Below are 12686 nucleotides of genomic sequence, written 5' to 3'. Positions count from 1 at the left end.
GATTTTTAAGAGCTTGTGTGCAAAAAAGTTTATAAAGTTTTCGTTATCGACCAGTTGAGCGTGACCTTCCCTTTTCCCGTTGCATGTTTACATTTACTAACAACTTACCTCGGAATAACAAGGTTTATTCTTAAACTCAGCTTCACATGTTATCCAGATAACAATAAGATAGTAGATATAAAGTGACATCTTATGTTTGTAAAGTGTGACATTTCATATTACGTTGATTGTCCACTCGGTGACTTCACACGTTGTTACTCCTACTAATGTTTACATTTGTTACGTTCCGAATGGCCCAGCACCTTCGGAAAAAAATAGTGACATATGGCGGGAATAATTAAACGCTTATCCATGCGGCAATCGTTATTACTAAATATCAAAATGTGCACTTGACTCCGTTAATACTTAGGGAGATACCATTAGATTTTTATGGGGGGGGGGGGGGGGGGGACTAGGATGAAACATTTTGTCCTGCATTTTTTTTTAGCTGTAATCTTTGTCCTGCCTTTTTATTTTTCATTTTGTTCGGTCCTGCCTTTTTTTGTTTTTGTTTATCCTGACTTTTTTTACCTAAATTGTCGTCCTGACTTTTTTTTTTGCAAGTGTCTCATCCTGCCTTTTTTTTACTCAAAACTCCTGTCCTGCCTATTTTTTTCAAATTTCATCCCGACTAGCCCCCCCCCCCCCCCCCCCCCCCCCCCCCCCATAAAAATCAAATGGTAGCTCCCTTATCTTGTAGATATCTTCAAAAAAGTGAATGGATTTTCAATGTTCAGAATATGACAAAACTAAGAGCATATAAGCAACTAGAGACATGAGTAGACTGGAATCCGCTTGTCACGTGATTAATACGCTACACTCAAACAAAGCCGAGAACCAGATTAAGACATGAAAAGAGGGTGGGGGCATATATATAACGTTACATGTGTATGTCTCTGGTCTCTTATATAAGTTACATAAACTTCGGACCGAATTTTATTCTGAATCGTATGTTAAAAAGTGTTTTCAGTTACAGCTACTATAGAATTCGATGCGGTACACTGCCACTATAGAATGCGATGCGGTACACTGCCACTATAGAATTCGATGCGGTACACTGCCTTTGTACTCCCAGATCGCCGGGTATTTCGGGTATCTAAGTCTTTGTGTTATAAATTCAGGTGAATGTGTTTCTTCGATCTGACAACTAAATCCCTTTTTCCACCGATTTTAAAACGGTTCCGTACGGAACCTGTTGTTATAGTTTCTAACATCTACGTTCGTTCAAGGTTTCTGGTCGACAATTATCTCATTGGCAAATTATACATCATCTTATTTTTGTATTGATGGTCTGGTGATGTGTATAATAGAGAGTAATGAACCCCAAAAATAGAGAACATATTTGTCAAAAATTAAAGAATAGAGGAAATGAGTGGTTGAATATAAAGAATAGACGTGAAAGAACAAAACAAAAAATTTTAGAGAAATATCATTTAAATATCTAAAGAAATGTCTATTAAAGAATACAAAAATCAAGACCTCATCCATACCATCTAGACTACTTTTTAGAAATACTCGTCCCCTTGCATTGTTAAATTTCAAGAAGCGTCTACATATTGAGTATATGTATATGATGTCTTTCACTTTGCACTTCTTGACATTCAAGAGCTCAGTGTGTTTTCTTTTTGAATTTCCAGATTACAAGAAGGGTTGCTGTTAACTTAGTAATGAATTCGCTTAGAGTAACCTACAACGATCATAATTTACGGTGAAGTTGGTTCTCTTATATCTAGAGCTCATGACTTAATTAGTGACCGTTATAGGAAGTCTGACGGAGATGAGCACGGTTATGTTGCTTTCCTTATATTTTTTACTTATCCTGTCCTCCTTAACTTTTCCGAATGCGGCTTGTCTACGTCACTAGATACCGGTTGAAATACAAGTGGGTAACTACCAACCTTCCGGAGTGTCTCGAATTCATATCTTCGTTGTGTTCGAATCGTGCTTCCTTTGCTTCATTTTTGGTTGTTAAATACACTCATCATAGATACCAGGACTAAATTTTGTTTATACGCCAGACGCGCGTTTCGTCTACAAAAGACTCATCAGTGACGCTCGAATCCAAACAAGTTAAAAAGGCCAAGTAAAGTACGAAGTTGAAGAGCATTGAGGACCAAAATTCCTAAAAGTTTTGCCAAATACAGCTATGGTAATCTATGCCTGAGGTAGAAAAGCCTTAGTATTTCAAAAAATTCAAAATTTTGTAAACCGTTAATTTATAAATATAACCATATCAATGATAATTCATGTCAGCACAAAAAGTGCTGACTACTGGGCTTGTGATACCCTCGGGGAAATAAATCTCCACCAGCAATGACATCGAACCAGTGGTTGTGAATACACTCATCATAGACACCAGGACTAAATTTTGTTTATACGCCAGACGCGCGTCTCGTCTATTTCCATGGATGTTGATTCCATGATCTTGTCTCAGTATTCTTCGTCATTGTGAAAACAAGGACAAATAATACACAATATATATATGCATATGTCTCTGGTAAAATATGTGACTGGCTTCTATCCGAATCTTTAACATTCAGTCGTCTTAAAGAAAAAATAGAACAACAGGTGTACTGTGTGTACATATGCTTTCAGTAAAGGAGTAGTTCCGGTAAGGGCCGATTTTGGCCTCAAAATTCAGGTTCATCTGACGAAGGATTTGGGACACTTTTTAAGCACTTCAGTGTTTATATTTCAGTTGATTCAATTGGTTTTTGTGAAAGATTTTGACTGATTTACTCATTAAAAACGCTCCGATTCAAGCTTAAATATGAAAAATCTATATCAAATATGCCAAAATATGTCACTTTTTAGATTGTTTTTGTCAAAAATGAAAGTGGCCGTATCCGTGTTCATCCTCAACCTTTATATATGTTATGTATTATCATCAAATACAACTTACATTTCAATAATAAGAATGAACACAAGTGCGGCCACTCCATTTGAGACGGAAACCGTTTAAATTTTAACTAAAATGCTAAAATTGTGAAGATTTCTGTAATTTAGCAGGACTTAATGATGCTAGTCACGATATATGTGCATTGTATTGTCAAGAAACTTTACAGCCCATATTTATGTAGCGGAAGCATTTTATTTTCAAATAAATAAATTAATTAATGATTACATTTAAAAACTAAGTAAAACTGCTATATTTTGGGGCCAAAAATGGGTCTAACTGGACTACTCCTTTCATATTGTTTTCAGGTGCAGCAAGAAAAATATTTTACCAAACCGATATCGAATGAAAAATCTCTGAAAAAGTGTTGAACTGGCCATGGAATCTTAACACGACTGATAAGACGGGTCACTGATGGTGCAGAAATATGACGAAGACATAATCTTTTATTAGTCCTTTGTTAATTTATGTATTATTGTCATTCTGCTTAGTTTCTTTTGTAACCTATTCTGACATCGAACTCAAGACTCCTTTTAAACTGAGTTTTACTGTGTGTATTACAAAGTGTTTCTTTATTCTACGTTGGCTAACTGTATAGCTATACATTGAAAACACAAGAAGATTTCAATGATGTTTAATGGCTTGTCTAATTTTCATACTGCATCTTTTTATATTCCACAAAGGTTCTTCATTGAACCAAACTAAGTTAATTTTGAATTACATTCCACTTTGCTTTTTTGAACATATATATAAATTATATCCCCATAATTAGTTTATTATTTAAACACACTCATTAAAAACACTTAAAAAATATAAATCTATTAAATAAAATATACTGTAAATTGGTTATTTTGCTCTTAATACATTTATGTCTTTAAATTTCGTTTGAATCGAAACATCTGGTATTTTATTTAAGTTAGTTTTTTTATGATTTGTTTCTGTTTTATTTTATTTTTTAAATTTAATTTGTTTCTGTATAATAATAATTAAAAAATTAAGAATGTTTCTATTTTTTTATTATTCGTGTTATTTCTGTTTTATTTCATTTTAAATTTTTTTATACGTTTCTCATGTAAAAAAATAATCTATTAATTTATATTGCTTGTAAAACATCAGGTGAATACTTTTCAAATTACTGTACATTAATTACTATGTGTCGTTACGCCAATCAACGGCGTATCCTTTAATCAACGAGAAATATTTTATATTTAACAAATCCTATGATTGGCAATCAAGTCAATAATTAACAAAATCTTTGAAACTTTGACCACGAGTTGAACACTGCTTAAATTGGTTGAGTAACGAGATGAGCATGATTTTACAATTAGAGACCGGTATTACTTATTGCCAATTCAAAATATCTACTATAAAAAGTCCTAATACTTCAAATTTCAGTATTAAACTTTCAAATTGTTATACTAAGCAGTCAGAAATCAGCAACTATAAATATGCTTTCAAGAAGATTATTCGACATAGAAGTAGATGATGAATTTTATACAATTCCAGCATCTGTATCTTCTCTGAGTTTTGATTCTCCTCCAGTAAAGGATAATGCCATTTTGTCTGTGATGACTCCAAACAGCAAAAGAAATCTTTTTCTTGATGATGACGATGATTCTGGCCTCGGTATGGAAGACCATTTTACATCGAGTTTGCCGAAATTTAGCAAGAGACAGCGTGTAGACGACGATAACTCAAGATGTTCAAAACGTCCAAAAGTTTGTTCAGATATAAAGGTTGTGGTAACCAAACTTGAAGAGAACGACGACTTCATTGCCGATGGTAGTAGATTACATACTTTACCAACTGTCACTGGAAAGCATTCTGATTTGAAAAGCATCACTTCACAGACACTTACTGATGTTTTAAAAGGAGACTATGATGACGTAATCAGTGACTACAAGATCATCGACTGTCGATACCCGTATGAATTTGAAGGCGGGCATATCAGAGGAGCAGAAAATATGTATTTGCACGAGACCATTTTAACTTTACTTCGACAACCCACTAAAGATAAACAGATTATCATCTTTCACTGTGAGTTTTCTTCTGAAAGAGGTCCGAAAATGCTGAGATTCCTTAGAAGCAAAGACAGAGATCTCAATAAAGAGAACTATCCATCACTGAACTTTCCTGAAATTTATTTACTTGACGGTGGTTATAAGTCATTCTTTAATGAACAGCCTAAACGTTGTGACCCAGTGAGCTATCGACCAATGCTTCACTCTGACCACTCAGAAGATTTGCGACATTTCAGAGTCAAGTCAAAGTCATGGACTTTTGGAGAAAAACGAAGATTTGCCAGAAAAGTGATGAAATTTTAGGACTGTAAAGCAGCTGCTTATAACAAATAGTGCTTTGATTAATATGTGATATAAGTACTTTCAGTGCTTTGATTTAAATAGTATCTTTTTTATTGTACCTGTTAGCTATATTATATACATTTATTATTGATTTATTAAAGGTTACAAATAATTATATTGTATTTTATCTTTTATACCACAATAAGCCTTTAGTGCCACTACGTGAAATATGATTTTGTTAGTACCATGAAACCAAAAACATATATAGTGTATATCATATATAACTTTATTTCCTCCTAAAAGAGATTGTCATTGACATACGACAAAATGAATATATTATGTATAATTTCCGACAATGCAATCAATAACAAAAAAAGTATGATCCTTTTCGGAAATATATTTTACAAATAAAAATTAAAATACAAAGGAGAAACTACATTTTGTAATGATCATTTTACAAGAAGATAATTTTAATATTACGAGATTAAGTTAGTTTTAGAGAGTGACACATCAGTAGTCAACTGAGAGTGTAGTATCACCCATAATTTGTCAATCCGATGGCAAGCAATATAGGTTCCCCTATTCAGTGCAGATTTATTCCCAACATTGGCATTTGACAATCGATGACAATAGGTGAATAAAAAGATGAGCATTGAATTGAGTGCCAATGAAAACGCAACACTTTTGTTTTTCCAACAAATCTTATAATTTTTATTTTATTTATATTCGAACTTTGTATAGTTGGTTGAAAATGACTTTTAAGACAATTTTCGACAACTTTACAGTTGAGTGATTTTCGGAACAAATGCGAAGTAAGGGTTATTTTGAACGAACAAAAACCGAGTTCACCGCTTTTCAGCATACGCACCATTTTCACGATTTTGTCATTTAAAGCTTGGCTAATGTCATGAATTTTCCCGCCCTTATTGTAAGGAAACTGCAATAAACATCTGAGTTAATGCCAGTACTTTCCGACAACCAGCGACATGCAGTTTTGGGCATGATCCAATGAAGCCTTTCACAGTATACAATTACGAGAAGACTGAAGTTGTAGCCTCTACAATAACCCAAATCATCCATAAATTCAACCAAAATGGATCATTTAATGATAAGCCACATCTCGGGGTACATAAAGCAAGAAACGCTCAGCAAGACCGATACATTTGGCCTTTCACATATCCGATATTGACTATGATGGCTGTCCAAAGGTCAAAGAGTTCAATGGTGGTCACGGTAGAACCTTTGGAGCAATTCAGTTGAAAGCTCCATTTGCGCAGAAATTGTTTAAGAGCACCACAGTCTTTCCTTGGTGACATTTAAACGGCCGTCTGGCGTAAATATCGAATTCTGTAGACCAAAAATCATTCATTATGTACAAAAAACGTCAATGGTGGTTACATAGACATTTGGCACCCGCCTTGGCTAAAAGTCATGCTTTTCGCCGGATTTTGGTCCGATCGACCAAATTTCAGATTTGACATGTTTTAGACGACGAAAACCACTTAAAATATCATAAAGTCAGCTTGAGTTTGCTTTGCGGGACAAGTGGAATAACATTCCTCGGGATCACATTAAACGTTCGGGATGATCAATTCCACGGCGCTGTCGAGATTGCGCTGCACCACGGGGTTGTAACATTTTTTGTTAGGACTGTTAGTTGATGATTCGACATTGGATGTTTCGTTTACCTATTGCGCCCGAAAGATGACAATAAAACATTTTTGTTTGATATCGATCTATTGTTAAAATAGTTAATTTTCAAGAACAATTTATTTTGAGAGATTATCGTTTCCTATATAAATTTTATTTTTGAAAAACCAAGTGTTGCGTTTTCATTGGCACTCAGTATACAAACTAATCTTACAAAAAAAAAGGATCTAATTGTCGATTTTTTTTTCGCGGTGGGAATGGGTTAAGTTATTATAAGATTTGTTGATTATATATGCAACACCCCAATGGCATTAAATTTAAACATAACAACAACAAAAAAGATAATTCTTACTTATATATTTTGGCTTTGATTTTCAAGTTCTTTTCGTTCTTGTTGGTGTGCCATAATTGTCAGAAGGCATTTCCGACACCAGATTCTCAACCATCTTGAATATCAGGATCAGACGGAGACTGTGTCTCCGTTCCTCTTGTGTCTCAATTTCAAGCTGGCGTCTCATGTAAGTGATGGAACCGTTTCTCGACTCCTGTAGTTGTTCTTGAATCTAATGAATCGTATGCCTCTGTTTTGAATACGTTCCAATGTATTAACTTGTATATCCGCTTTCATATATATGGATTCTAGATGGTTGTATCGTAGATCTTACTAGGCTGCTTTTCTATACATGCTTCTATAGTATCTTTCTTTTGTTCCTCCTAAGTTAGCCCAAGGTGACTTTGCTTATAAAAGAACTAAAATTGGAAATAATATAAGACCATATTTGTTGTCTTAATTTCGTTTTGGAGTCAACTCAGTGACCGCCAAGTAATTATAAATCCGGTTGGAACTCCTTCTGCTGTTTACCACATTTATCGCACAATGTTCTGTTGTTTTGTAAGTTCTCGCGTATAAGACGTTGATGTTACAAAATGGGCCTGCCTGCGCATCAGTGGGTGACGTAGTGCTACTCTCCAAGCCGCATGCTGTACACAAAACGAGTGAATGTCTTTAAAAACAACAAAATCAGGATTCACTGCCATACGATGATGCCACTTTACTACCTCAACCTGATAAATTGACGTCTTGACTACCGATTTCCAAGTTGCCGAACTTGGAAATTGTCCATCATTGAGAAGCTGATATAGGTGACTTTGCTTATAAAAGAACTAAAATTGGAAATAATATAAGACCATATTTGTTGTCTTAATTTCGTTTTGGAGTCAACTCAGTGACCGCCAAGTAATTATAAATCCGGTTGGAACTCCTTCTGCTGTTTACCACATTTATCGCACAATGTTCTGTTGTTTTGTAAGTTCTCGCGTATAAGACGTTGATGTTACAAAATGGGCCTGCCTGCGCATCAGTGGGTGACGTAGTGCTACTCTCCAAGCCGCATGCTGTACACAAAACGAGTGAATGTCTTTAAAAACAACAAAATCAGGATTCACTGCCATACGATGATGCCACTTTACTACCTCAACCTGATAAATTGACGTCTTGACTACCGATTTCCAAGTTGCCGAACTTGGAAATTGTCCATCATTGAGAAGCTGATATAGATATTTCGATAAACCGTATATTGTGAGTATTTCAATAATGTCACAAGCGAAACCTGATCTGGTGTCATATTGATTATATCTAGCATCAATGAGTCTACGGAAAAGGATACGGAATGAGACAGCTGAGTATGGAAGGCGACATGTTCTTCCAAAAAACAACAGTTTTCGTTCACATATATAAAACTTTCAATTGAAAGCCATCCTAACAATGATACACACATGCCGCTTCTTGTTCTTCTTGGTAAACCTTGTATAAATTTACAAATATAGTGGTGAGTTCTTTCAAGCATCAGTGTTTCAGTGAAGGTAAGTTTCCCCCAGAGTTCACAACCGTATAGTGCTTTCGGATAGCAGAGCTGACGTATAATCTTTGCGCATACAATTGGATTTACAATGGCTGGGTGTATTCCAAGGCGTATAACTGATGTCGTTGTCGAGCGCAAGGTGCGACAAGCTTTAAGAGTTCTGCCCATTGTTTTTAAAGATGTATCTAGTTGAATACCAAAATGTCGAGCAGAAGTTACATAGATTATCAGTTCTTGAGATAGATATGTTGGAGTAGAAGTTCTGCGTTTACCAAATTGTAATAATTTGCTTTTTGCTGATGAAAACGTGAAACCCCAGATGTTACTATAGTTCTCATATATTGTTACCATCCGTTGTGTCGAAACGCAGTTTGTAGCAATAATAGCAATATCGTCTGACTGAACTGGAGAGCTAGCATTAAGATCATGAAAGAATGCACCTTCTTTTGAAGATTCTAGTTCGTTTATAAGGTCATTTATAAAGATCAAGTACAGTTTAGCTGACAACGACTTCCCTGGCGAATACCACGCTTTAGTTCAAACCATTTAGACAATTTACCATTTGAAGACACGGCACCATACAGATTAGTGTACATACTATCAAGCAAAAGCCAAAGTTTACCATGAGGTCCGTACTCGTGCAGTTTTAAACGAAGTCCATCATGCGGAACAGTATCAAAAGCTTTCGTGCTGTCAAGTAAAACATTATAAATAATCCCATTCTTTTCAATATGATGAAAAGTTACTTCTTGAAGATTAAAAGACGCATTGAGGCTGCTTAAGAGCTTTTGATACGCTACTTTCTGTCCATTTGGAAAATCTGTTCTTATGCTGGATAGCTTGATGTCGGTTAGTTTTTCGAATACTTTTGTAATACTTGGTACTAACGAAATTCCCCGATATGAATTTGTATTAGTTCGGCTTTTGTTATCACCTTTATACAGGAGGATAATCATACTTTTGTGCCATTCTTTTGGTACGTAGGCATATTGCAGAATCAGATTGAATAAATAACACAAATGTTTCATAAACAGTTTGCCACCGAAACGCAGGTGTTCGTTAGCAATGTCATCATGACCACATGCTTTGTTGCATTTTAGTTTATTACATATGTCATGTACTTCCGAAAATTCAAAAGTAATCCAATTGGCTGAAGTGTAAATTAGAATCCTATTATATTCCATCATGGTTCTTTATTGCTCAAAAAACTAAGTTTATTTTGAATTACATTCCACTTTGCTTTTTATGCCCCACCTACGATAGTACTACTTAAAGGGGCATTATATTTTCTGGTATGTGCGTCCTTCAGGTGAAAGTTTTTGGTCAAGGTAGTTTTTGATGAAGTTGAAGTTCAATCAAATTGAAACTTAGTACACATATGATATGATCTTTCGAATTTTAATGCCAAATTAGAGATTTTATCCCATTTTCCCGGTCCACTGAACATAGAAAATGATAGTGCGGATGGGGCATCCAAGTACTTAGGACACATTCTTGTTTTTGAAATGTTTTGTCTGCTCTATATTAGACAGAGATATGTGGACTTTTTGGACTTGAAGTTAAGGAAGTTCCCAAATATTGATATTGATGTCTAGCTCTATGGCAACCCAGCTTGATCTCAATATAGATAATACAAATGTACTAGTGCACCAATACATTGAAAACACAACAAGATTTCAATGATGTTAAAATGGCTTGTCTAATTTTCATATTGCATCCTATTGTATTCCACCAAGGTTCTCCATTGCTCCAAACTAAGTTTATTTTGAATTATATTCCACTTTGCTTTTTTGAACTAATATATGAATTATGTCGCTATAATAAGTTTATTATTTTAAAATAACTCATTAAAAAACACGTAAAACATGATATATCTATCAAATAAAGTTGACTGTAAAAAAAAATTGTGTTTAATGCATTTATAACTTCAATTTTCATTTAGTTTAAAAAAAATTGTTTATTATTTCAATTAGCTTTCTTATGATTTGTTTGTGTTTTGTTTATTTTAAAATTAAATTTCTTTCTGTTTCATTTATTTTTAAAATTTAATACGTTTTTTTTTGTTGTTTTTTTTGTCTTTTTTGAATTAATGTTATATTTTTTTTTTTATTTGATTTATTAATCCTTTATTTCATGTAAATAAATCTGTTAATTTTGATTGCTTGAAATGTAAAATATCATGTGAATACTTTTCAAATTATTGTACATTAATTACTATGCATCGTTACGGCAATCAACGATGTATCCTTTAATCAACAAGAAATATTTCAGATCTAATAAAGTCTGTGATTGGCAATCAAGCAAATAATTAACAATAGCTTTGCAACTTCGACCACAAGTTGAACGCTGCTTAAATTGGTTGAGTAACGAGATGAGCATGAGTTTCCAATTAGAGACCGCTATTACTTATTGTCAATTCAAAATATGTACTATAAAAATTCGAAATACTTCAAATTTCACTATTAAACTTTCAAATTTAAGCAGTCAGAAATCAGCAACCATAAATATGCTTTCAAGAAGATTATTCGACATACAAGTAGATGATGAATTTTATACAATTCCAGCATCTGTATCTTCTCTGAGTTTTGATTCTCCTCCAGTAAAGGATAATGCCATAATGTCTGTGATGACTCCAAACAGCAAAAGGAATCTGTTTCCAGGTGATGACGAAGATTCTGGCCTCGGTATGGAAGACCATTTTACATCGAGTTTGCCGAAATCCGCCAAGAGACAACATGAAGACGATGATAACTCAAGATGTTCAAAACGTCCAAAAGTTGGTTCAGATATAAAGGCTGTGGTAACCAAACTTGAAGAGAACGACGACTTCATTGCCGATGGTAGTAGATTACATACTTTACCAACTGTCACTGGAAAACATTCTGATTTGAAAAGCATCACTTCACAGACACTTATTGATGTTTTAAACGGAGACTACGATGACGTAATCAGTGACTACAAGATCATCGACTGTCGATACCCGTATGAATTTGAAGGCGGACATATCAGAGGAGCAGAAAATATGTATTTGAACGAGACCATTTTAACTTTACTTCAACAACCTACTAAAGATAAACAGATTTTCGTCTTTCATTGTGAGTTTTCTTCTGAGAGAGGTCCGAAAATGCTGAGATTCCTAAGAAGCAAAGACAGAGATCTCAATAAAGAAAACTATCCATCACTGAACTTTCCTGAAATTTATTTACTTGACGGTGGTTATAAGTCATTCTTTAATGAACAGCCTCACCGTTGTGACCCAGTGAGCTATCGACCAATGCTTCACTCTGACCACTCAGAAGATTTGCGACATTTCAGAGTCAAGTCAAAGTCATGGACTTTTGGAGAAAAACGAAGATTTGCCAGAAAAGTGATGAAATTTTAGGACTGTAAAGCAGCTGCTTATAACAAATAGTGCTTTGATTAATCTGTGATATAAAAACTTTCAGTGCTTTGATTTAAATAATCTTTTTATTGTACTTGTTAGCTATATTATATACATTTATTATTGATTTTAATTTTATTAAAGGTTACAAATAATAATGTTGTATTTTATCTTTTATCCTTAAGAATACCACAATAGGTATATAGTGCCACCATGTGAAATATGATTTTGTTGGTACCATGAAACCAGAAACATATATAGTGTATATCATATATAACTTTATTTCCTCCTGAAGGAGATTGACATACGACAAAATGAATATACTACGTATATAATCTCCGACAAAGTAGTCAAAACATTTACTAAATTTTATCATGCATCGGTATAAGGACATCATTCGTAAATATAGCTCAACATGCAGAATTCTTATACGTTCAGGTATTTCACATCCAATTTTTTATGGAAATATTCTTTATAAAGCACAAAAATGTCAGTATTCACCTCAGAAACTAACAAAACCTTTAAATAGACTTATCAAGAAGGGATATAGTTAC

The 12686-nt window shown here is 34.1% G+C and overlaps 3 protein-coding genes across 4 annotated transcripts in view; 2 read left to right on the top strand and 1 right to left on the bottom strand.

Moving 5' to 3' along the window:
- The window catches only part of LOC139524866 (interleukin cytokine receptor-related protein 1-like), a 29583-nt gene extending 29271 nt beyond the window's left edge, over nucleotides 1–312 (bottom strand). Inside the window, exon 1 of one of the 2 annotated variants that reach the window (XM_071319993.1) lies at nucleotides 109–312. In XM_071319993.1, the coding sequence (XP_071176094.1) occupies nucleotides 109–189 (81 nt within the window). In that variant the 5' untranslated portion in view covers nucleotides 190–312. The remainder of the gene's footprint in view (nucleotides 1–108) is intronic. The other variant, XM_071320002.1, reaches the window with a different exon arrangement.
- Nucleotides 313–4383: 4071 nt separating this feature from the next.
- LOC139511926 (M-phase inducer phosphatase-like) lies at nucleotides 4384–5268 on the top strand. The gene has a single exon (XM_071299530.1). The coding sequence runs from the start codon at nucleotides 4384–4386 to the stop codon at nucleotides 5257–5259; it is 876 nt and encodes a 291-aa protein (XP_071155631.1). The 3' UTR covers nucleotides 5260–5268.
- A 5981-nt stretch (nucleotides 5269–11249) lies between these two features.
- On the top strand, nucleotides 11250–12139 carry LOC139524861 (M-phase inducer phosphatase-like). Its single transcript, XM_071319979.1, has one exon. The coding sequence runs from the start codon at nucleotides 11257–11259 to the stop codon at nucleotides 12130–12132; it is 876 nt and encodes a 291-aa protein (XP_071176080.1). The 5' UTR covers nucleotides 11250–11256; the 3' UTR covers nucleotides 12133–12139.
- Nucleotides 12140–12686: the final 547 nt, after the last annotated feature.

This window comes from Mytilus edulis, chromosome 1, assembly GCF_963676685.1.
Source record: "Mytilus edulis chromosome 1, xbMytEdul2.2, whole genome shotgun sequence".
Taxonomy (NCBI): domain Eukaryota; kingdom Metazoa; phylum Mollusca; class Bivalvia; order Mytilida; family Mytilidae; genus Mytilus; species Mytilus edulis.
This window is presented reverse-complemented; position numbering and strand designations above follow the sequence as displayed.

Excerpts from the sequence above, each read along its gene's own strand:
- LOC139511926 (XM_071299530.1), top strand. The coding sequence starts at position 4,384 with ATGCTTTCAAGAAGATTATTCGACATAGAAGTAGATGATGAATTTTAT.
- LOC139524861 (XM_071319979.1), top strand. The coding sequence starts at position 11,257 with ATGCTTTCAAGAAGATTATTCGACATACAAGTAGATGATGAATTTTAT.